Source organism: Leucoraja erinacea, chromosome 10 (assembly GCF_028641065.1).
Source record: "Leucoraja erinacea ecotype New England chromosome 10, Leri_hhj_1, whole genome shotgun sequence".
NCBI lineage: Eukaryota > Metazoa > Chordata > Chondrichthyes > Rajiformes > Rajidae > Leucoraja > Leucoraja erinaceus.
Window position 1 is genome coordinate 59310534 of NC_073386.1, and position 25459 is coordinate 59335992.

General features: G+C 43.7%; 2 protein-coding genes across 5 annotated transcripts in view; both read left to right on the top strand.

Annotated features, from left to right (window-relative positions):
- kif14 (kinesin family member 14) overlaps positions 1-3488 on the top strand; it is a 65457-nt gene extending 61969 nt beyond the window's left edge. For all 4 annotated transcript variants that reach the window (XM_055642444.1, XM_055642446.1, XM_055642447.1 and 1 more), the window contains exon 30: positions 1438-3488. In XM_055642444.1, coding sequence (XP_055498419.1) covers positions 1438-1829 — 392 coding nt within the window. In that variant the 3' untranslated portion in view covers positions 1830-3488. The remainder of the gene's footprint in view (positions 1-1437) is intronic.
- Positions 3489-11181: 7693 nt separating this feature from the next.
- Positions 11182-25459, top strand: part of LOC129700667 (adhesion G-protein coupled receptor D2) — a 311685-nt gene continuing 297407 nt past the window's right edge. The window contains exons 1-5 of the mRNA XM_055641248.1: positions 11182-11648; positions 12593-12634; positions 12729-12762; positions 12859-13092; positions 22138-22779. Coding sequence (XP_055497223.1) covers positions 11559-11648; positions 12593-12634; positions 12729-12762; positions 12859-13092; positions 22138-22779 — 1042 coding nt within the window. The 5' untranslated portion in view covers positions 11182-11558. The remainder of the gene's footprint in view (positions 11649-12592; positions 12635-12728; positions 12763-12858; positions 13093-22137; positions 22780-25459) is intronic.

Sequence of the window (25459 nt, forward strand, 5' to 3'; positions counted from 1 at the left end):
CCTTATTACAGTCACATGTAGATTCAAGAGAGTTTATTGTCAAGTGGCCCAGATAGGACAATGAAATTCTTGCTTTGCTTCAGCACAACAGAATATAGTAGGCATAAATAAATACAGAACAGATCAGTGTGACCATATACCAATGAATATATATATATAAATACACACATAAATAAACAGATAAAGTGCAATAGGCTATTAATGTTCAGAGTTTTGTTTGAGTTGAGTTTAATAGCTGTGGGGAAGTAGCTATTCCTGAACCTGGATGTTGCAGATTTCAGCTTCCTCTACCTTCTACCTGAAGGCAGCGGGGAGATGAGTGAGTGGCCAGGATGGTGTGGGTCTTTGATGATGCTGGTAGCCTTTTTGAGGCAGCGACTGCGATAGATCCCCTCGATGGAAGGGAGGTCAGAGCCGATGATGGACAGGGCAGTGTTTACCACCTTTTGTAGTTTTTTCCGCTCCTGGGCGCTTAAGTTGGCGAACCAAGCCACGATGCAACTGGTCAGCATGCTCCCTACTGTGCACCTGTAGAAGTTCGAGAGAGTCCTCCTTGTCATACCGACTCTCCGTAATCTTCTCAGGAAGTAGAGGCGCTGATGTGCTTTCTTTATAAATGCATCCATGTTCTCGGACCAGGAGAGATCTTCAGAAATATGCACAAACTCAAATACATAAGGTGTGGAAACCTGGCTTTTTTACAGCTCTCTGGTAGGTGAGAAATTATTTAATCATCATACGTTGGGTTTTAGCATTTCCATTTATGCACACAACCAAAAAAAATCTAGTTTCAGGAACCCAGATCTTCATTTCGTGAATGGTCATAATTAATCTGATCACAATAGATCCTACAACATGACTCCACCTCACTTTCCCAATTCCATTGGTTGGTAGATGATATCATACTTTCAAAAGGTGTGCAAGTCAGTTTAAACTAGTCCACTTTTATTTTATGGTGCAATCATATTTGAGCCACTATCTTAATGTAAGTAAAACAATAGATGGGTTCTGTGCATATGGAATATGTTTTTTAATATTGTGAATTTCCTGAATATTCATAACATTTGGATTCTTGGATAGAACTGAACTAAACACAGTTAATTTGCCTTTAAAATAGGACCTATTTATTCATTTGTAATTCGAGATCAGATAAGGCTTATCGAGATAAAACTTGCTTATCTTGATTCTATTCAGATTCATGATATCTAATGAAAACCTTATCAATGAACATGTTTCCTCTGTACGTTGCAGTTTACTTGCCTTTCCTAGATACCATAGATATTTTTACTCCTGTTGTTAATTTTAATTTGATGTAGGAAGATTACTTACTTTGAAACTCCAATTCCTCTGTTAACATTGCATTTCTGCAACCTGAACACAGCTTCTCTTTACTGCGGTATGGAAACCTTTAATCCATGTTTTTGGTGCTCTATATAGGTGATTTCGCAGCCAATGAGCAGCTGAAGAAGTTCATAGAGCTGGTTTGTTCATCAGTAAAGCATGTGGCTGGTAAATTTGGTGAGCTTTGGGCCGCCTCATGTGATGAGGTAAATGCATCCTTTGCCGGAAAAAGCCAGTGGGACACAAAAGAATCTTGGTTAGCATTCCGTGAAATCGACCTGGCTGCCAGCTCTCTCCTTGATTTACTTGAATACCTCCAGGATAAAGAGCAACACCCAAGATGCACTGACACCACTAAAAATGATGAAGAGAAGATCAATGCTTCTACAGATGTTAACTCTGCTACTCGGTGCAGTAAAGGAGTTAAAAAAAGTATATACACACTCCAAGGAAAAAAGACAATGGGTTTGAAAGATTACCTGCCTTAAATTTATCAAACATTATATATCATAAGCAATAAAATAACAGTTTCATTGTGCTTAAGTTATGAAAGGTTATGATCTGCAGAACCTGCTGTATATATTTAATGTTAGAAATGAAACAGTCACTTGTAATATTGTTGCTATTTATCACTGAACTTTTTCAATTCAATTTTTGTAAACTTTTGTTACCTATGCCCTCTTTTTTTGTCTTGTACAAAATATATTTTGCTCACTTCCCTGAAGAGCTAGTACCATGTTTCACAAAAATATTTTCCTTATGTTCTTAAGCTGATGAGAACAACGGCAGGTAAAAGGGGTTAATATTCCATCCTGTGTGGATCAGCCAAACCTGTGAATCTGGAGATGAGTAGCTGCATCATGGGACCGTGGGTCAGGGTCTCAGTGGTACTGGCCTTGTTCTGTCAAGTGATCATGAGGCTTTTGAAGGGAAAAAGCTTTTGTTTTGTGATCCAGGCTGGACAATTGTTTGAATAAGTTCATACCTTTAATTTGCCAATGATGGGCACGTTTGAGACTATCAAAATATTTCCATATATGCAGATAAAAGATTAAATTTCAGCTTGCACTGCTAATCATTTTAATTGCAATTTCTCATTTAAAATTGGCTATAGAGCTCTTCCTACCTCTCCCAAGCAAAAACGGGCAGAGTCCATCCAAGAATAAATCTTACAGGGAAAGAACATGTGACCTTGGAGACACAAGGAGAATCGTACTGCCATGTATTTCAGCTGCTTCAGTAATGTGAGTTAGGCGGTTATTATCTGACGCTTTCATTGAAGTGAAATTTGTTGTTTTGGATAAAAGCACCAAAGTATGCCTGCAATAATATCTAAAACTAATAATGAATATAGTTTATTTCTCATAACACAGCCATTTAAATTGAAATTGAAGTAATTGAGGTGCAATGGCTTGTTCAGGTACATTACAACAGGTACATTAACTGTTCACTTCAGATGAGTATTATGTGATGAAAAAACTTATCTACCACTGCAAAAGTAATGTATGAAAAGGTTTTGGTCTGAAAGCTGTCCATGGTTTGCAAATTCTCTGAGTTTGTTGGAGTTGCTAGCTACCAGAAAAATGTGAATGGTGGTGCAGTGGATGGATCCTGATCAATATTGTGTGTCAGGCTATGCAATTCACATGTGCTTTACTGTACAGTTCAACCTGGAATTATTGTAATTGTTTTATCGTTAAAATGTTTCTGGATAACTCTCTTCAGCATATACTCTTCTCATTTGTGAACATCTGGGAGGTTGTATTCAAAATATGTTTTTTTGTGTGTAGTCCAAAGAAAATAGTAGAGTATGGTAAAATTGGAGGCAAGAATGTAAACTGCTCAGGTAATATTTTTTTTTTGGTTTGGTCAGGTTTATTTTATATGAATTAAAAAAAGATCTCTGGTTAAATTGACATGTCATTCCTTGTATTTCAAGAACCAAAGATCACTGTTCAGTCTTGCAAAGCAAAGGGTTAAGGAATACTGCATTGTTATAGCATTAAAGACTAATTTATTTACCCCATCACCCAGATGTGTCAACTTCACTGATCTGTACTCAAAAAGTGCCTTGCTGCTTTACAATTATGCAATTCAAGTGCAGGGAAACTTTCACATTTTTAAATAAACTATTGCTTGCTTCTAAAGTAGAGACTCTTTCGATTCTTTCAATTCTATGAGTTTTATAAATTTAGAAGACATAATGGAAAATTTTCGGTATAAAGAATCTTCAGGTCATTGCAATGGGAGATTAATATTTCATATCTCATGTTGTGGTTGATTCTGCTCTCTGCCTTTGTTGGGTATAGATGAGGTCCATTCGGCATAGAATTTGCACAATGATTCATGGGGCAGTTCTTTGGAAGAGGACCTTTGTGAGACCTCCTTGTGGAAGACCCCTCTGATGATACCACATAGTTTTCCAAAAGGATAGCTGTAATCACAGCGATTCTCCAGCATGTCATTTAACTAAGTTACAGAGAAAGGTTGAACAAGTTAGGGCTTTATTCTTTGGAGGGCAGAAGGTTAAGGGGGGACTTGATAGAGGTCTTTAAAATGATGAGGGGATAGACAGAGTTGACGTGGATAAGCTTTTCCCACTGAGAGTAGGGAAGATTCAAACAAGGGGACATGACTTGAGAATTAAGGGACAGAAGTTTAGGGGTAACATGAGGGGGAACTTCTTTACTCAGAGAGTGGTGGCTGTGTGGAATGAGCTTCCAGTAAAGGTGGTGGAGGCAGGTTCGTTTTTATCATTTAAAAATAAATTGGATAGTTATATGGACGGGAAAGGTATGGAGGGGTATGGTCTGAGCGCAGGTGTATGGCGCTAGGGGAGAATACGTGTTCGGCACGGACTAGAAGGGTCGAGATGGCCTGTTTCCGTGCTGTAATTGTTATATGGTGGTTATATGTCCTTTGTGGAAGAATAACTTGTGAATTTGCAACTGAAGTTCCTCTCTGCCAAGTTTTAGAACTTAATTGGGATATCATTGGCCACCAAGGCCGCCTTGTTTTCAGCCAGCATGTGGGCTTGCCGTCTGTCAGTCAGAGGTGGTGATAAGACGACTGGAATAGAATAGGTCACCTACCTCTCAAGTTGAGTTCTTTCAAATGTTCCTTCTAGCAGGCATCAACTAATCCTTGGTACCGGATAAAGTGGACTCAGTTGGGTGGGTCAATGGGTATCTGGTCGGCATTCTAATGGTTATCAATGAACTGCTGGAGATCCAGTATTTTTTTTTTTTCGACCTATCATCTGATTTTTAAGGCGTACGTTTTTTGTCAGACTTTGGGCTTCAGGTTCCTTAACATTTTATCTTCTCCAGTTGGCTTATCACCTTGTGTTTGTGGTTAATTGTCTCTTGGATCCATGGTTATAATCAGTGAACCACTCCTACTGTTTCCTAATGGAGAAGGTAAGAGTCTCTCCACAGATGATAATTATTGGTGCACTTCAGGCATCTTGGACATGCTGTGATTTCTCTCTGTAGTTGAGTCAAGTCGAGATTATTGCCTTATGTACAGACAATGAAAACTTGCTTGCAGTGGCGTCACAGGTACATCGGCTCAGACATCACACAAAACATAAATTATACATAAGTTGTACAAGATAGTGACAATTAATAAGACAGTGCAAACTAAGACATTAGTGCTAAACACAATTGGAAAACAAGTCCATGGTAGTGAAAGAAGTCTATGGTCTTCTGTTGCTGAGATGTGATAAGGGTTAGTTCAAGTGGTTCAAAAACCTGTTGGTTGTAGAGAAGTAGCTGTGCTCAGCTGCACAGTCATGGGTATCAAGAGAGTAGAGCATGAGAGTACATGCATAGTCTTGAGGTGCACTGTTGAGAATGGCCAATGGGGAGGAAATGTTACCAATCTACACTAATTGAGGTCTACCAATGAGAAAGTCAAAGATCTAGTGGCAAAGGGAGGCATGAGGGCTGTGGTCTTGGAGCCTGGTGAAGATTAATGTAGTTAAAATGCACTTCAGCCTTGGCTGGACGTCCCCAGTGATTAAGTTTTCCAGTACATTGGAGGCCTCTCTGATGCTTCCACCAGCTGTGCGTGCATTGGGGGTTGAGTTCATTGGCCCATTGCCAGATTGATCTGCGTTGATGATGGTTTACAAACCTGTTTTCTATAGCTGGAGTTCTGGCTGCAGACTTAAGTAATGGAACATCAATACATGAGGTTTCAAGTGTTCTTCTGTTTGTTGCCTGCAAAATGCTGCTTCTCTCTGGTGCCATCTGGTGCCATCTTGTGAAAAACAAGGCTGTGAGGGACTCTCTGAGAAAAGCTATCTTTATGGCATACTGGATACTGAAAGCTGGTTTACTTTGGACAGTATTTCTGTTGGTGTTGGGATTAGGTTGATGGGGATGACAGAGTGGATTAGATGGTGTTCAATCCAACAGTCATCAGTACCACCAGGTGATTGGGGCATCCTGATGACCTCTGAAGACATATTTGAACAGATGGCATTGCTTGGATTGTGGGTGTTACCATCTCGTCTTGAGCAAGTCCCTGACAAAATGGGTTCATAGAGTCATCAGCGCATAAACGGGCCCCTCGGCCCAACTTGTCCATGTCGACCAAGATGCCCCATCCACAATAGTCCCACCTGCCCATGTTTGGCACATATCCCTCTAAATCTTTCCTATCCACATACCTATCCAAGGTTGTATGTGGGTATATGGAACAAGCAGTCGCAACTGCCTCCTCTCCTCGTTCCATATACCCACATAAAAATCTGTGTGGAAAAAGTCACCCCTCAGATTCCTGTTAAATCTTTCCTTTCTCACCTTAAACCTATGCATTTTGATTCTTGGTTCCCCTATTCAGAACTCTGTGCATTCACCCTATCTATTCTTCTCACGATTTTATGGACCTCTGTAAGATCACCTGTCAGCCTCCTCACTTAAAGATGTTGATTATCACAAGACTGATCCAAGCATTTTGTCAAAAGGACTTTGTTGGAATAAACATTTCCTCTACCATCCTTGCTTCATCTATGCAAGTTATAAATGGCTCAGTCATTACATTGTTTGAAGCTCTTGTGTTTGAAATGGCAGTGTTTCTGGTTATATGGCTGAATGCTTGAATGTAATGCTTGATATTAAATTATTGCATTGGAAAAGGAGAACAGTTTTACAATTTTTACACTAACAGATGTAATCACCCACAGTTGTGTTTCAAATTAGTGGATTTTGTATGATGTGATCTCACAGTGCAAGTAGGAAGTATTCTGAAAAGTGAGATGTAACGAGGAAGAAAACTGGTCAACCTGACATTGTTAATGTTTCTATCTATATTTGTCTGTCAATAGATGCATCTATAGTTAATGTATTTGCTGCCAAGGGTGGTAGGTTGGCAAAATGGGTCTTGGGCACCTTGAGCACCAACCACATCTTCCCTATGACTCTGACCCACCTCTATACGTTACACGATTGTCTGTGGCCATCATTGACATCCTTACTGGAGAACTTCATAAGTGATAGGAACAGAATTAGACCATTCGGCTCAACAAGTCTCCGCAGTCATTCACTCATAGCTGATCTATCTTTCCCTCTTACCCCTCTTACCCCATTCTCCTGCCTTCCCATGGCCCCTGACACCCGTACTAATCGGCCTTTCTGGAAGACGACCAATTCTCAAACTACATGTGAACTACATGTCTGAAGAAGGGTTTCGTTGCCTATTTCCTTCGCTCCATAGATGCTGCTGCACCCGCTGAGTTTCTCCAGCTTTTTTTGTGTACCTTCGATTTTCCCGCATCTGCAGTTCCTTCTTAAATGCATGTGAACTACCGTTGTTTTTCAATTCACTGGACTCAATGGCAAGGTCTCTGTGAAGAGTCAGGAGTCGAGTCAAGAGTGTTTTACTGTCAAATTACCTGAAAAAGAACACTGACATTCGTCCTTGCAGCAGCTGGGATTTAGAGGGAGGGTATCTTATAGAAACATATAAAATTCTTAAAGGATTGGACAGGGTAGATACAGGAAAAATGTTCCAGATGTTGGGGGAGTCCAGAACCAGGGGTCACAGTTTAAGAATAAGGGGTAGGCCATTTAACACTGAGATGAGGATTCTTTTTTTTTTTCAGCCAGAGAGTTGTGAATCTGTGGAATTCTCTGCCACAGAAGGCAGTGGTGGCAAATTCACTGAATGTTTTCAAGAGAGAGTTAGATTTAGCTCTTTGGGCTAAAGGAATCAAAGGATATAGGGAGAAAGCAGGAACGGGGTATTAATTTTAGATGATCAGCCACGATCATATTGAATGGCGGTGCAGGCTCGAAGGGCCAAATTGCCTATTCCTGCACCTTTTTTTTTTAAATGTTTCTATACACAATTCACTTGCATCCTAACTCCTTCTTCCCAAGATCCACAAGTAGGACTGATTTGATAGTTACACCATCACAGCATCCTCTTCTCCATGGAACTATGTCTTCTGTTGCTTTTTTATAAACCCTGCCTCCCTTTATATTGGTCTCCTCTCACCACTATACCTAATGCTCTTGTCTAGCATGAGTCTCCCGTTGTCTGATTTTCCCCCTGGCATTCCAGTGGCACTACATCAGCAGCAGGACCTAAAGGTCAGTTCTTCCTTGAACAATGCTGGAGTAACTGCGGGTTAGGCAGCATCTCTGGAGAACGTGGATAGGTGACGTTTCACAGAGTGCTGGAGCTCAGCGGGTCTCTGTGGAGAACGTGGATAGGTGACGTTTCACAGAGTGCTGGAGTAACTCAGCGGGTCAAGCATCATCTGTGGAGAACATGGATAGGTGACGTTTCAGAGTGCTGGAGTGGAGAATATGGATAGGCGAAGTTTATTTGGGTCTGAAGAAGGGTCCCGACCCAAAACATCATCTGTCCATGTTCTCCAGAGATGCTGCCTGACCCGCTGAGTTACTCCAGCATTTTGTCTTTTTTTTGCCAAACATCATCTGCAATTCCACGTGTCTACGTTGAGAACGATCACGGCGGCATCCTCTTCCTCGGCCAACTCGTAATCGGCTTGAACAACCTCCCCATTGATTCTACTTGCGTCCGCAGCATAAAACCCGTTGCTGCGGCAACTTGTGATTTGTAGTTCTGCCTTCCTACACGTGGGATAAATTCTTTGTTCCGGTTCAACGGGGATCCAACATCTCCCTCTTAAAAAGTAGTTGACCATCGTTTGTTTGTGGCTTTCGCTGTGACCTGGACAATTTTTAGAATCTTGCCTTACTTTCTTTGACGTGTGTGTAACTTTTGGGAAATCAGCGAATGTTGTTGACACACGTCTGGTGAAATCTGAAGGATGCTACACCCCATCCTTCTACCGTGTCTCTGTGGGGCCCTGTCCCATTCTTCCTGTGCCTCATCTGTTCGCACGGGGTGGGCGATGTTATTTCCCAGGACTTCAGGCCGCACTTTGCAACTACTGGCCAGGCCACTCTCTCCCCGTCCCTCCTCTTCTTGCCCCTTCCCTTCATCCAGATGATGCCCAGTTGTCCCGCTCCGTGCAGTGAATCAGTCCCACTCATCCCCATCGCCTCTGGGATGACTCCACCCTTCCATCAGCATAATGAAGGTATCCTCCATGACAATCAAAAATACCCGTTGAAAATATAAAACATAGCAGGAAATGCTGGATGTGCTCATCTGGTCAGGCAGCATCTGTGGGAAAAGAGAGATCGCTTCGATATTAGATCGAACTGACACGTTAACTTTGATTTACCTTCCCAGGGAAACCCCGATCTAACGCCCACCCATTTCAAGCTGCTCCTCCACACAAACGCAGGAGATGTAATAACTATCGTTCTCGTCCTTCACGCTCCCGATATACTCGGGCGAAGCAGTGATTTACTGATGTGTAGGGAACACCAGCGCTTCACTGGGAACGGTCTCTTTCATCAGCAGGTCCGTCAATCCAGAAGTGCCCGTGTTATTTAATCCTTCAACGTGTCTTGCCTGACCTTTCCGTGTTCTCCTTCCTTCTCTGTTGCGACGAAGCTGATTACGTTTGAGGAATAGCCTCTCTGTGCAGAAATAAGGAGCTGCAGATGCGGGTTTACACAACGTGCTCGAGTAACGAACGTGCTCGCAAATTGGTGGAACAGCACCTAATATTTCGCCTGGGCAGGTTACGTACCAGGGATATGAAGATTGACTTCTCTAACTTCAAGCAACCCTCTCTCCATCCCTCCCTCTTCATAGTTCTCTGACCAGTCTGACTGTCCCCCGGGTTTAATTTTATCTCTGCATGCTTCGTTGTCAACTTCTCCTGGCTAACATTCTACTTTTTCTCTTGATCCCCGTCCCTTTTGATCTCGTTTTCACGCCATACCCATCCATATCTCTGTGTCTCCCTCTTCCCTGACTCTCAGTCTGAAGAAGGGTCTCGACCCGAAACGTCACCCATTATTTCTCTCCAGCGATACCGCCTGTCCCGCTGAGTTACTCCAGCATTTTGTGTCTATCCCGTTTGCCTCGTCCCATGCCTTATTGCCAGTTAACTTCTGACCGCGATTTTAGTTCAAAGTATACAGTCTCTTTTCATCCAAATATCGTTTTACCTCCCAGCTTAAAAACGATTGCTTCCCGAACGCGGCATCGCTTTTACGAACAAGCAACATAGGAGCCTTGACCCTGTTTCGCTTGCCCGACTACCTGTTTCTGTCACCCACGCCAGGCTTGTCAACAAAGTGCTTCGTTCCGCAGACCGACCAGGGGTGGGGTGTGTAGGAAGGAACAGCTGATGCTGGTTTACACCGAAGACAGACGCAAAATGCTGGAGTAACTCAACGGGACGGGCAGCATCTCTGCAGAGAAGGAGTGGGTGACGTTTCAGGTCGAGACCCTTCTTTAGCCTGAGAATCAGGGGAGATTGAGACACAGTGATAGGGATGGGTAAGGCGTGAAAACGAGATATCAAAGCAGACGTTGATCAAGGAAATGTTGAATGGTTCATTGTTAGCTGAGGTGAAGACGGCAAGGAGGCATGCAAACTTTCGAACTCTCTCGAGTTTTCCCCTTGATTCGAACTAGGAGAATTACGGTAATAGCCATTCGTAGGTACTAGGGGCTTTTTCTTTTTAACTCGTGGACATTTTTCAACATGTTGACAACACGTCCCGACTTATGCCCCGAGTTCCTATGGTTGGCATTACGAGCCGCTACGAAACATCTACGGACACCCACGAGCTCGCTACCGACATTCCCCAGTTCGAATCAAGGGGGAAACTCGGGAGAGTTCGTGAGTAACTCGGGAAAGTGGGACAGGCCCTTAACGTTAATCAAGAGGACAGTGAAACTAGTTTCTCGAGTGAAACTAGAGAACTAGGATGGGGGAGGGATGGCGAGAGAGGGAAAGCAAGGCTTACTTGAAATTAGTGAAGTCACTATTTGTTTATGATTGATCCACAACAACACACCCAGTGAAAGATCAGTTTTTATTCCATAATCAAACAGGAACATTTAAACTTTCAGACATTCGTATCCAGCTCGGCGTGGCTAGTGTGGGAAAGAGAGGAGCTGACCTTGCTAGTATAAAGCTGTGTAGTACCGTAATACCATGTACAGTGTAGTGGAGATTATTAATGGCATGGATTAATAAGGGTTAATCTACACTGTTTATACCGCTGGGATGTACACTGCCCAAGTGAAATACGAGGCGCTGTTCCTCCAAACTTAGCAATCGATGATAAGGAATTGTAGAATGGTCCATTGTTAGCTGAGGGGCGGGTGGCAAGGAGGCATACAAACAGTAAAATTAATCAGGAGGACAGTGAAACGTCGGAGAACTAGGGTGGGGAGGGAGGAGAGAGGGAAAGCAAGGGTTATTCATATCTGTGGAGTCTCGCTCACTGCTCCTACCCCGACCTCGTTAAGCCGTTGCATTCCTTCGAGTTGGATGCTGACAGCATCCTGCAACTTGTGTCTACAAACGTAACTTTGTTGAAGTCCCGTTGCGACTGTCTGGGTATCTAAACCATGGGCAGCGGTGATAGGTTGTAGTTGGCGGTGCAGTGTGTCACCGCACTCTCTGCATTCGCTGTTGTGTGTGGGGACAGAGCCGGACTACTCTCCTGGGTGTGAGGATGCACCATCCCGGGGCTGTCTCCCAACAGTAGGGCATCGAAATTAAAAGCACGTTTGGCAGAATGGACATTTGAACCGACGAAAGCGAACGGGAGGTGGACGGGGTGGGAGGGAGGTAGGCGCTGGCGATGGGGAGCGGCGGTGGGCTCTGCCCTGAGGCTACAGGGGATGTATCCCGTGTCCCTGGACGACGACTCGACCCTTCTCCCAAGAAACCGGTAGGACACGGGGCGGCGCGTTTTACTGTTTGTGTACTTCGCGACTTGGAAGCGGCGAAACACAGTTGGCATTGCAATGTGGGTGGCCAGGGCTAGAGGCGACCTGGCCAGCGGTTTAAATTCCTTAAATAGATACAGAGTGCTGGAGTAACTCAGCGGGACAGGCAGCATCTCTGGAGAAAAGGGAATAGTTGACATTTCGGGTCGAGACCCTTCTTAAGACTGAGAGCCAGGGGAAAGGGAAACGAGAGATATAGACGGTGATATAGAGAGATTTAAAACAAACTAATGGAATATATGCATAAAAGTAACGATGATAAATTAAACGGGCTATTGTTAACGTTGTTAGGTGCGAACTAGCTTGCTTTAAAGCCATTCTAATGCGGCAGTTAGACGGATTAATGTGGAAATCTGACCTTCTCTGTTGATTTTTGAACTAACGAAGTTATTGCAGAAACTGAGAACTGCAGGAGCTGGTTAATACACAAAAGACACGGAGTGTTGGAGTAACTCAGCGGGTCAGGCAGCATCTCTGGAGAACATGCTCCGGGTCGGGACCCTCCTTCAGAAGATAGTGTGAACCTTGAGAAGCGGAGAGCTGATGTTAGTGGGATGATAGGGGTGGTGAGCAGAGGGAGACATCCTGTTTGTTCATTGTTCCCCTCGTCTGTGCGCCAGGGATAGCGAGGGTCGCTCACTCGGTCATGTAAACATCACGTCTGAAGAGCGATCCCGACCTGAAACGCCACCCATCCCTTCTCTCCAGAGACGCTGCCTGTCCCACTGAGTTACTCCAGCATTTTGTATCTATCTTCGGTGTAAACCAGCATCTGCAGTTTTGTCCTACACAATTTAAACATCACTCTTGCTCCGTTTTGTCCAGAATCCGCTCATCGCATAGAAACGCTTTTTTTTTGTCTTAAAAAAAACCCTTTTCCAAACAGGAGATGGTCGTGGGCGCGATCTTTCCACGTGCGGCCGTTCTGGTAAATGAGACTACTTGTTTTCTAAATCATAATTGTTCTAATTTGGTTTGCTGTGTTTATAATTGCGGGTGACATGTCTTTGCTTCGCCCACAGTTCCTGTGTGTGTCCGGGGCGCTGGTGGCAGCAGGTGAGTGGAGCCCGCGGTGACCAGGCTTTGAAGTTGAACCTAGGGGCTTTGTTCGACAGGACAGTGGGTATTGAAGGTGTTTGTTTCTCTCCGCAGAGTCGCGTGTAGCGGCCGGGGACACGCCGTGTGTCTTTCACCGCCACTACTACTGTGTGTACCGCCCGGAGCGGCTACGCTGGGCAGCGGCCGAGAAACTCTGTCGGCAGAGGTTCGGGTTCTTGGCCAGCGTCGCGACTGCCGACGACAACCTGAGACTGAGCGGCGCCCTGCGGTCGGTCGGGGTGACCGAGTCCCTGTGGATCGGAGCCATGGTGCGGGCGGCGGCTCCTGGTGAGACGATTCACGGCCACACCTTAGAGTGGCACAGCGTGGAAACAGGCCCTTCAGCCCAACCTGTCCCACACTAGTCCCACCTGTCCCTACACTAGTCCCACCTGCCCGCGTCTAGCCCATATCCCTCCAAACCTGACCTATCCATGCACTTGTCTGCTTCTTAAACGTTGGGATAGACCCTGCCTCAAGTACCTCCCCAGGTAGGAAAAACTACAGATGCTGCTTTAAACCGAAGAGAGACACAAAAAACTGAAGTAACTCAGTGGGACAGGCTTTTTATTTGTGTGACTGACTTGGCAAATTAAATTCCTCGTATGTTGCAAAACATACTTGGGTAATAAAGTATTATTGTGATTGTGATCTTTGGAGAGAAGGAATAGGTGAGATTTCGGGTGGAGACTGAAGAAGGGTCTCGACCCCAAGCGTCACCCAGAGATGCGGCCTGTCCGGCTGAGTTACTCCAGCTTTCTGTGTCTACCTCCTCTGGCAGCTTGTTCCACACACCCACTGCCCTTTTGTGTGAAAAAGTTACCCCTCAGATTCCCATTAAATCTTTGCCCCTTCACCTTTAACCTATGTCCTCTGGTCCTCGATTCACCCACTCTGGGCAAGAAACTCTGTGATCTACCCGATCTATTCCTCTCATAATTTTATACACTTCTATAAGATCACCCTTCATCCTCCTGCACTCCAAGGAATAGAGTCCCAGTCTCTCTATAGCTCGTAAATCTTCTCTGTACCCTTTCCAGCTTGACAACATCTTTCCTATAACGTGGTGCCCAGAACTGAACACAATACTCTAAACGTGGCCTCACATTGTGTACATGTATGTAGCTGTACATGAAGTATACCTACATACTTCGGGTATAAAGCCGACAGGCTGAAGCTGCTACCAAGCTCTCATGCATAGCCTATGGTAGACTAAAATGCTGGAGAAACTCAGCAGGTGAGGCAGCATCTATGGAGCGAAGGAATAGGTGACGTTTTGGGTCGAGACCCTTCTTCAGACTTTGAACGTAGCCTACAATTAATTCATCAGAATTCAAGGGGGACTAATGTAAATTGATGGAGGTTCAGTTCGTTCTAAAATAGTTTGACTATTAAATATATTCAAAAATGCTTTGTTGCATCATACATAGTATATGGTTTTTTTAAAACCGAGACATCATGCAATTATTGTTTAGCAAAATACCTGGCTTTATGTAGGTGGAATGTAATTTTCTCAGTTAAATATTTCCAAATAAAGATTTTAAGGTAAATTATGATCCCAACAATACATATTTCAGTTCCACCTTGATGTGGTGTTTATACTTCCATGAATGTCCCTGAAACGACTCAATGTAATTAATTGCTCACCCAAGTTGTTGAGGCCACTGTTGTTGGATTCAAGGATAGCTTGAATGGATTCCTGATAGCATCTACCCGCAGGGTAAAGGAAGCCCACAACGCAAAGAATGCTGGTCTCTGTGGGCAACTTTACGCAAGGACAGAGTGCCATCGTGGTTGGTAAACCACTTAAGTCGCTGATCTTTCAATCCCTATACATCCGCCCTCAAATCTGGCCAGGGACTCCGACAGTCCTTTCGGGTTAGGCAGAGGTTCATTTGCACCTCCTCCAACCTCATCTACTGTATCTGTTATGGACTCTTTTACATCGACGAGACCAAACGTAGACTGGGTGATTGCTTCGGTGAACACCTTAGCTCAGTCCTCCTGGACCTACATGATCTCCCGGTTGCCAAACAATTGAATTCCCCTTCCCATGTCCACACTGACCTTTCTGTCCTGGGCCTCCCCTATTGTCAGAGTGAGGCCCAACGAAAATTGGAGGAACAGCATCTCATAGTTCACTTGGGCAGTTTACAAGCCAACAGTATGAATATGATTTCTCTAACTTCAAGTAACCCATGACATCCCCTCTCTCTCCATCCCTCCCCCACCCAAGTCATACTAGCTTCAAAGTCGTCTTGTCGTGTCTCATTGTCTGTAACTCATTTTCACCTAGCCCACAGCGAACAATGGCCTGTTTCATTTATCATCGTTACTCTTTTGCATAACTTTCATTCATTTGTTCTATATCTCTCGAAATCACCATCAATATCTCTCGGTTCCCTTTCCCCTGACTCTCTGTCTGAAGAAGGGTCTTGACCCGAAATGTCACCCATCCTTTTTGTGTCTATCTGGTTTTATTCATCATCTGCAGTCCCATCCTACAAATCCTTACTTCAGTTGGATTCAGCTTTTTTGGGCCTGAGTTCAAATTCCCTCCCTGCAGCTCACTGTCCTCACCTTCTCCATTTCATTTTTCCATCAAAGCTCACTAGTAAACCCTCTGATATTTATCCACTGAAACACTTTGGGATGTTTTAACTTGCTCAGGGGTGCGTAAAAGTATAGGTTCCCGATCCGAAACGTTGTCTCTCCATTCCATCCGCTGATGGTCCGCTGACTCACTGAGTTCCTCCAGCACTTGTGTTGTGCTCAAGACTCCAGCATCTGCAGGTTCTTGTGACTCAAAAGTCTACATGGTTGCTTTGACAAAGGTTGACTCCCAACGCGGTCACTCAGCTTTTGTCATGTATTAATATTATATTAATATTATTAATACGTCTTAATATTTGAACTAATTTTTGCAACTTTATTGAGCCAATGCTGGGAGCACTGCTGGCTATAAAATAAATCTGGGAGGAGAAATAGAATCACCATTTTGTTATTTTGAGATATTCAATGGTAATAGGAGCAGAATTAGGACATTCGGCCCATCAAGACTAATCTGCCATTCAATCATGGCTGATCTATCTTTCCCTCTCAACCCCAATTTCATACTTTCTCCCCACAACCCCTGACATCCATACTAATCAAGAATCTATTTCTCTCTGCCTTGAAGATCAGTGATGACAAAGTATATCAAATGCTGTACGTGGAGATAAGAGAGAGTTCAGATGCTGGAAACTGCGAGAGGAACTCAGCTGACCAGACCTGACCTGTTGAGTTCCTCCAGCAGTTTGTAGAATGCAGAACTTTTCTGGTAAATTGGTAGTGTGTAAGTCTGGGCTTTCTAGTGTCAGCATAGAACTTTGAGTTTCATTCAGCGCAGCCTCGCTTGCAGGGTGAGATCTATATAGTGAAAGCTAGCAAAAGTCAAGCTCATCCCTGATAACTGGATATTGATAAAGAATGATTAAAAATTGGAAAGGCCTTTTAGGGCAGGACAGAGAGGCCAAGTAAAGTCGCTGAAGCGACAGTTGTATTTAGTTACTGGAGTATCATGTGTTGCTATGGTTGGTGGATCTACCTGAGTTGAATGCCCTTCTTCACTACCAACTCCCCCACCCCCATTCACCAAGATATTTGTATTCTGGTGCTCTGGTGATCTTTTTGACATAAACCATAAATAAAAAGCCACCTTTTGAGTGGTTTGGTGCCATGGAGCTCCACTTCTTTGTTCCACTGAACTGTGGAATGTTCATTCCATTCCAGTGGATGACTGGGCTTTGTATGTTACATGACTGCCTGAAGCAGAGGCAACTTACTTTTTATTGGAATGAAGGGAAAATCAGAAAGCGAATCATGCTGGCTTAGTATCAAAGTATGTCTTCAAATGGCCGTCTGTGGTGGGTATCAGGAGAGGGCTGAAAGCATCTTCCTATTTTGTCGGCATTTGCAGGAAGAAGACTTTGCTGAATTAATTTACAATTCTGATCGATATAAGCTGATTTGGAACATCTTCCAACTTGTCATTCAAGTAAAATGTAAAAATGTAAAATAGACACAAAAAGCTGGAGTAACTCAGCGAGGCAGACAGCATCTCTGGAGAGATGGAATGGGTGACGCTTCGGGTCTAGACCCTTCTTCAGACGTCTCGACCTGAAACGTCACCCATTCCTTCTTTCCAGAGATGGAGAGCCTGTCCCGCTGAGTTGTTCCAGCTGTTTGTGCCTATCTTCAGTTTAAATCAGCATCTGCAGTTCCTTCCTAAACAAACGTAAAAATGTCATCTTTTTTATTGAAGGGCCGAATGGCCTACTCCTGCACCTATTGCCCACAAACCTTAAAGATACTTCAAGAAAGCAACTGTTTTGGGGGATTTTAAAAGTTGAATAATATGCTATCAGAGTATTGTAACAGGGACACAGCCAGCACTTCATAATCTAGGCTAAAATTATGACAGTTAAAACTTTTACTAACTTTATCTATGTTACCAAAAGTCTGATCTTGACCGCTTTTGGCTCGCTGTGGCATGATTTCCGAGAAAACGCCGCCACCTACAGCCGTCATTTTTGGTCACCTCGCTCAAAGCCCCCCTCCTCCTTCCGGGATCGGAGGATTTTTCCCATCGATGAAAAATCAGAGAGATATTAATGTTTTTTTTTTTAATTGCCATTCTCTCTGCTGCCCCTGCTGGTGGGAGGAGAGAGGGACTATAAAACCCAGAAGTGGTGTGCCTCACTCAGTCACTGCAAGATGGAGGAACCAAGAGGGTCACGTCTCTCTGAGCTCTGAATAACACTGAACACATGTCTACTCAACTGTGAGTGCCCTTAATGTGGTTTGAAAATGAAAATATGGTTGGTTTGAAGTAAAAATGCACTGCTAATGAAGTAAAAATGCTCTGCTAATGAAGTAAAAATGCACCGCTAATGAAGTAAAAATGCTCGGCTAATGAAGTAAAAATGCACACTGCTAATGAAGTAAAAATGCAATGAAGTGCTAATGAAGTAAAAATGCACTGCTAATGAAGTAAAAATGCACTGCTAATGAAGTAAAAATGCACTGCTAAGGTGAAGTAAAAATGCACTGCTAATGAAGTAAAAATGCACTGCTAATGAAGTAAAAATGCACTGTTAAATGAAGTAAAAATGCACTGTTAATGAAGTAAAAATGCACTGTTAAATGAAGTAAAAATGCACTGCTAATGAAGTAAAAATGCACTGCTAATGAAGTAAAAATGCACTGCTAATGAAGTAAAAATGAAGTAAAAATGCACTGCTAATGAAGTAAAAATGCACTGCTAATGAAGTAAAAATGCACTGCTAATGAAAATGTAAAAATGCACTGTTAATGAAGTAAAAATGCACTGTTATTGAAGTAAAAATGCACTGCTAATGAAGTAAAAATGCACTGTTAATGAAGTAAAAATGCACTGTTAATGAAGTAAAAATGCGCTGTTATTGAAGTAAAAATGCACTGTTATTGAAGTAAAAATGCACTGTTATTGAAGTAAAAATGCACTGTTATTGAAGTAAAAATGCACTGTAAAAATAATGAAGTAAAAATGCACTGTTAATGAAGTAAAAATGCACTGAAGTAAAAATGCACTGCTAATGAAGTAAAAATGCACTGTTAATGAAGTAAAAATGCACTGTTAATGAAGTAAAAATGCACTGCTAATGAAGTAAAAATGCACTGCTAATGAAGTAAAAATGCACTGCTAATGAAGTAAAAATGCACTGTTAATGAAGTAAAAATGCACTGTTAATGAAGTAAAAATGCACTGTTAATGAAGTAAAAATGCACTGTTAATGAAGTAAAAATGCACTGTTAATGAAGTAAAAATGCACTGCACTGCTAATGAAGTAAAAATGCACTGCTAATTAAGTAAAAATGCACTGTTAGGTGAAGTAAAAATGCACTGTTAATGAAGTAAAAATGCGCTGTTATTGAAGTAAAAATGCACTGCTAATTAAGTAAAAATGCACTGTTAATGAAGTAAAAATGCACTGCTAATGAAGTAAAAATGCACTGCTAATGAAGTAAAAATGCACTGTTAATGGTTGTTTCGGTTGAAGTAAAAATGCACTGCTAATGGTGTAAAAATGCACTGCTAATGGTTGTTTGGGTTGAAGTAAATATGCACTGCTAATGAAGTAAATAACTGCTAGAATCAGTTATCAAAGATGGGATAGCAGCACATTTGGAAAGTGGTGAAATCATTGGACAAAGTCAGCATGGATTTATGAAAGGTAATTCATGTCTGACATATCCTATAGAATTTTTCGAGGATGTAAGTAGTAGCGTGGATAGGGAAGAACCAGTGGATGTGTTATATCTGGACTTCCAGAAGGCTTTCGACAAGGTCCCACATAAGAGATTAGTATACAAACTTAAAGCGGTATTGGGGGTTCAGTATTGATGTGGATAGAGAACTGGCTGGCAAACAGGAAGCAAAGAGCAGGAGTAAACGGGTCCTTTTCACAATGGCAGGCAGTGACTAGTGGGGTACCGCAAGGCTCAGTGCTGGGACCCCAGCTATTTACAATATATATTAATGATTTGGATGAGGGAATTGAATGCAACATCTCCAAGTTTGCGGATGACACGAGGCTGGGGGGCAGTGTTAGCTGTGAGGAGGATGCTAGGAGGCTGCAAGGTGACTTGGATAGGCTGGGTGAGTGGGCAAATGCATGGCAGATGCAGTATAATGTGGATAAATGTGAGGTTATCCACTTTGGTGGCAAAAACAGGAAAGTAGACTGTTATCTGAATGGTGGCCGATTAGGAAAAGGAGAGATGCAACAAGACCTGGGTGTCATGGTACACCGGCCATTAAAAGTAAGCATGCAGGTGCAGCAGGCAGCGAAGAAAGCGAATGGTATGTTAGCATTCATAGGAAAAGGATTTGAGTATAGGAGCAGGGAGGTTCTACTGCAGTTGTACAGGGTCTTGGTGAGACCCCACCTGGAGTATTGCGTACAGTTTTGGTCTCCTAATCTGAGGAAAGACATTCTTGCCATAGAGGGAGTACAGAGAAGGTTCATCAGACTGATTCCTGGGATGTCAGGACTTTCATATGAAGAAAGATTGGATAGATTCGGCTTGTACTTGCTAGAATTTAGAAGATTGAGGGGGGATCTTATAGAAACTTACAAAATTCTTAAGGGATTGGTCAGGCTAGATGCAGGAAGATTGTTCCCGATGTTGGGGAAGTCCAGAACAAGGGGTCACAGTTTAAGGATAAGGGGGAAATCTTTTAGGACCGAGATGAGGAAAAAACTTTTCACACAGAGTGGTGAATCTCTGTAATTCTCTGGCACAGAAGGTAGTTGAGGCCAGTTCATTGGCTATATTTAAGAGGGAGTTAGATGTGGCCCTTGTGGCTAAAGTGATCAGGGGGTATGGAGAAAAGGCAGGTACGGGATACTGAGTTGTATGATCAGCCATGATCATATTGAATGGAGGTGCAGGGTCGAAGGGCATAATGGCCTACTCCTGCACCTATTTTCTATGTCTATGTAAAAATGCACTGCTATTGAAGTAAAAATGCACTACTAATGAAGTAAAAATGCATTGCTATTGGTTGTTAGTGTTTAAAAAATGTTGAAAATCTCTCTCCTGTCAACCATGAAGGCCACACCTTTGCCAGTGGAAGGGGGAGGGATTATAAAACCCAGAAGTGTGGGTGTGGCTCAGTCTCTGTATGATGGGGGAGGGAGAGGTCACAACTCTGTCTGAGCTGTGAATCAACTGAACACACTGAATGTCTACCGAACTGTGTGTGGTGTTTTGTGGGGTTTTATGGTGGTTTCACCTTGCTTGAAATGGTATGAAACTGCATTTGAATATGGTGGCCTTGCACCCTGCATGAAATGGTATGAAACTGCATTTGAATGAAATGGTGGCCTTGCACCCTGCATGAAATGGTATGAAACTGCACTTGAATTTTGTGGCCTTGCACCCTGCTCGAAGAGGTAAGAAACTGCACTTGAATTTGGTGGCCTTGCACCCTGCTTGAAATGGTAGGAAAATGGATTTGAATTTGGTGGCCTTGCACTCTGCTTGAAGGAATTTGAAGGAATAGCTGTGAGAACTGCCAGCCCACCATCCGTGAGTGAGCTGCCAGCACATCAGGCTTGAGGGACTGAGTAGCCACCCCGAGAATCCATTTGGCCACAATGTCCATACTAGCCCTCTGGAGACCTGTAGTCCCTGCAGCCAACAACACCCATAGCCAGCCCTCCAGAAAGCCCCCCCCCCCCCCCCCCCCCCCCCCCAACTGGCCACCAATATTGGAATTGGTGGAATGGTGGAATATTGCGTTAAACCAACCCTCCCGTGTGAACATGGGACCCAACGGGTCCCACTTAGTCTAGTAACCTTATATAATCTTCATTATTTTTATTCGTTTTAATCCCTTCTAAAATGGGAGTATTTTTTATTTAATGTACTTATCTCTATCATATTATGTTGCACATTCCTTTTACAAAATTACACTATACCTAACTGAAACAAAAACATTTAATTTGTTATAGTGGGAAATATTAATCATAGATAATTACTGTTAAGATTGGTCAAATGTCCTTGCATAATAATTTTCACAATTAACAGCTCAATTTACTGTTCCTCAATCAGCTACTAGGTTTCTTGTCGTGCTAATAGCTGGGAATTATATAACTTAAAAATAACTTTCCCTTTAGGATAAGTAACTGTCTTTGCATAAATAAGAATTTTGAATGAATTTAGGTTATGATTAAAAAAAGATGCATTGGATATTTATCATTGTGTATTAATTAATGTGATATGGGAGCATTTGACAAAGCTTAATTCTATTCCAACTGTGAACGTACAAAACAGCATCTCATATTTCGCTTGGGCATCTTAGTGATATGAATTTTGATTTCTCCAAGTAACTCCTGCATTCCCTCTCTCTCCATCCCTCCCTAACCCAACTCACATCAGCTTCACATTCTCACCCTACAAAGAGCTAACAATGGCCAGTTTCCTTTATCATCATTACCTTTTTGCATATCTTTCATTCATTTGTTCTATGTCTCTCTACATCATCGTCTGTATCTCGCATTTCCTTTTCTGGTGACTTTCAGTCTGAAGAAGGGTCTCGACCCCGAAACATCACCTATTCCTTCTCTCCAAAGATGCTGCCTGTCCTGCTGAGTTCGGCTGACTTTTTTGTATCTATCTTCGGTTTAAAGCAGCATCTGCAGTTCCTTCCTACACACAACTGGAGAATTGGTTGATTGAGATAGACAGCTGTCATGAGCAGAACACCACAGTCCAATAATTATTCATCTTCTTTCTTTCTTTCAGGTACCTTTGGTTCACACATTCTGACATTTGCCACCAAAACTGACACCAAATATGCCAAGCTTCTCCTGCAGTTTCCTCAAATGCATTCCGTGACCATTTGCGCACAAGTGCAATTTGATGCGAGCTACGTGGGAGTTTCCACCGTCTTCTCCTATTCAATTCCATCGTTTATCAACGAGTTTCAGCTGCGTGCAAACATTGTCCATGAGCAACAAATCCAACTCGCGCTGCTTGTCCACGGGGTCCACACGCCTTACTCCCAGGCGGTGGAGAATGATGGCAGATGGCATCACGTGTGTTTGAGCTGGAGCAGCCATGGTGGGACCTGGGCCATTGCAGCAGATGGATCTGTCATTGCGTCTGGAGATCACCTGTACATTTCTGGAGATATAGGAGCAGGCGGAGTTTTCATCATTGGCCAAGAACAGGACACATTTGGCGGATCATTTAAGAAGGACGAATCGTTCATTGGGAATGTTACACAACTTCACATCTGGGATCGTCTTCTGAATGCCAGTGAGATCCACGTTCTAGCAGGAAATTGTTTGGTTGTTCCGCTCGGATTGTACTTTCAATGGAACCTCTCCGTCTTTGAAGTTGAACCAACAGTGCAAATGCACAAAGGATTTTCCCAGTGTAAAGGTAAATTGATGAAGAATAACTATTTTTCTGTTTCGGGGTGGGAATGCTCATTTTAAAGACAAACGTTTGAGATGGAGTTCATGTGGTGTCATCATGATATACGTAAAACTGTTTAGGTTTAGAGTTTTGGATTATATGGCTTGATTGTAAAATAGGTTATTCCAATCAGCTTATATTAGTCAGACAGGTCACCGATACATCCTTCTCTCCATTAGTGTATTTATTATTATTGTTAAGTTAAGTAAGTAAGTTTATTGGCCAAGTATTCACATACAAGGAATTTGCCTTGGTGCTCCGCCCACAAGTAACAACATGACATACAGTGACAGTTACGAATGACTCAGAAAACACTAAACATTAATGATAATAAAACATTAATGATAAAACACCATTGATCAAGCATGTGAACCAACAAAATACCAGATCAAAGGGAGGCTACAGATTTTTAGCTGTTGAGTAGAGCAACTACTCGTGAATAAAAACTGTTTTTATGTCTGGCTGTGGCAGCTTTGACAGTCCGGAGTCGCCTTCTAGAGGGAAGCGATTCAAAGAGTTTGTGGCCAGGGTGAGAGGGGTCAGAGATGATCTTGCCTGCTCGCTTCCTGGCCCTTGCAGTGCACAGTTCATCAATGGAGGGAAGGTTGCAGCCAATAACCTTCTCAGCTGATTGGACGATTCGCTGCAGCCTCCGGATGTCGTGCTTGGTGGCTGAGCCAAACCAGACCATGATGGAGAAGGTGAGGACAGACTCTACGATGGCCGTGTAGAATTGGACCATCATTACATGTGGCAGATTGTGCTTTCTCAGCTGCCGTAGGCCCTCTGTTGGGCCTTTTTGACTGTGGAGTCGATGGTAGCCCCCCACTTAAGGTCCTTGGAGATGATGGTTCCCAGGAACTTAAAATACTCCACAGATGTGACTGTGGTGTTGTTGATGGTGAGTGGGGTGAGGGGAGGGGGAGCTCTCCTAAAGTCTACAATCAATTCCACTGTCTTAAGAGCATTGAGCTCCAGGTTGTTGCAATGGCACCAGGATGTCAGCTGTGACACTTCCTGTCTGTAGGCAGATTCCTCCCCATCCTGGATCAGTCCAATCAGGGTTGTGTTGTCCGCAAACTTGAGAAGATTGACAGAGGAGTCAGTAGATGTGCAGTCATTGGTGTAGAGAGAGTAGAGGAGAGGGGAGAGTACACAGCCTTGCGGTGCTCCTATGCTGAGGGTTTGTGGGTCCGAGATGTGCTTTCCCAGCCTCACATGCTACTTCCTGTCTGTCAGGAAGCTGGTGATCCACCGACAGAGGGGTTCAGGCACAGTCAACCCGGAAAGAAATATGTTATTATTATTATTTATCATTTAATGAACAATTTAAAAATAACCACGGAATTATCAACGGTCTCCCATCTCCTCTCCCATGGGGAAAGAGGCCAGGATACAAACACTTATGAAATCAAGGACATGCCACATTTGCGATACAATTTGTGTCGACTATGGCCTGAGATATAAATTTTAAAAACCCCCCAATGTTTTGGCAATCAGAACTGATGGAGATGCAAAGATTAGAGTCACAGAGTGATACAGTGTGGAAACAGGCCCTTCGGCCCAACTTGCCCACACCGGCCAACAATGTCCCAGCTACCCTCTCCACTGCACTCTCCCCCCCCCCCCGCTGTCAGAGTCAAAGTCATGGCCCCCGGCTGGCAATGGCGATTGTCCCGCGGCCATTATAGCCACGCCGGGTGGTGCGAGGTCGCACACCGGGTCTTGATGTTGGAGCCCCCGGTGTGCGCTCGCAGAGTCCGCGGCCATTCCAGCCGCGCGGGGCAGTGGTGGCAGGCCCCGCTCCAGGAGCTCTTCAACCCCGCAACTCGGGCGGGAGGAGTCTCCCCCTAGGGAGCCGTGGGCTCGGCGCCGTCGTCCACAGACCTGTAGAGAGCCGCCGACTCTCCGGCAGCAGCAGCAGCAGCAGCAGCACCAGCATACCGCTCCGGAAGCCCCACGACGTTGACCGACACCCGAGTCCCCGGCTTCTTCCCGTTGGAGGCACTCCTCGTTGCCCTCAACGACGACAGACCCGACGAGAAAAGGTCGGGTCTCAGTGCAGGGAGAGATTCAAAAAGTTTCCCCCTCCCTCCCACCCCACCCCACCCCCCCCACCCCCCCACACACACACCCCACTACATAAAATAACAAACACTACATGAAAACACAGACAAAAAATAATAAAAACGCGGACAGGCTGCAGAGGCCGCTGCTGGCCAGAGCCGCGCCGCCTACCGGAAGTCCCACTTGCCTGCGCTTGGTCCATATCCTTCCAAACCTATCTAACTGTTTTTTAAACAATGGGATAGTCCCAGCCTCAACTACCTTCTCTGGCAGCTTGTTCCATACACCCACCACCCTTCGTGTGAAAAAGGTTACCCCTTGGATTCATATTAAATCTTTTACCCTTCACCGTGAACCCATGTCCTCTGGTCCTCAATTCCCCTACTATGGGCAAAAGACTGTGCATCTACCCGATCTATTCTTCTCATGATTTTGTATACCTCTATAAGATCTCCCCTCATCCTCCTGCGCTCCATGGAATAGACTCAGCCTACTAAACCCCTACCTATAGCTCACACCCTCTAGTCCTGGCAACATCCTCGTAAATCTTTTCTGAACTCTTTCAAGCTTGACAGTA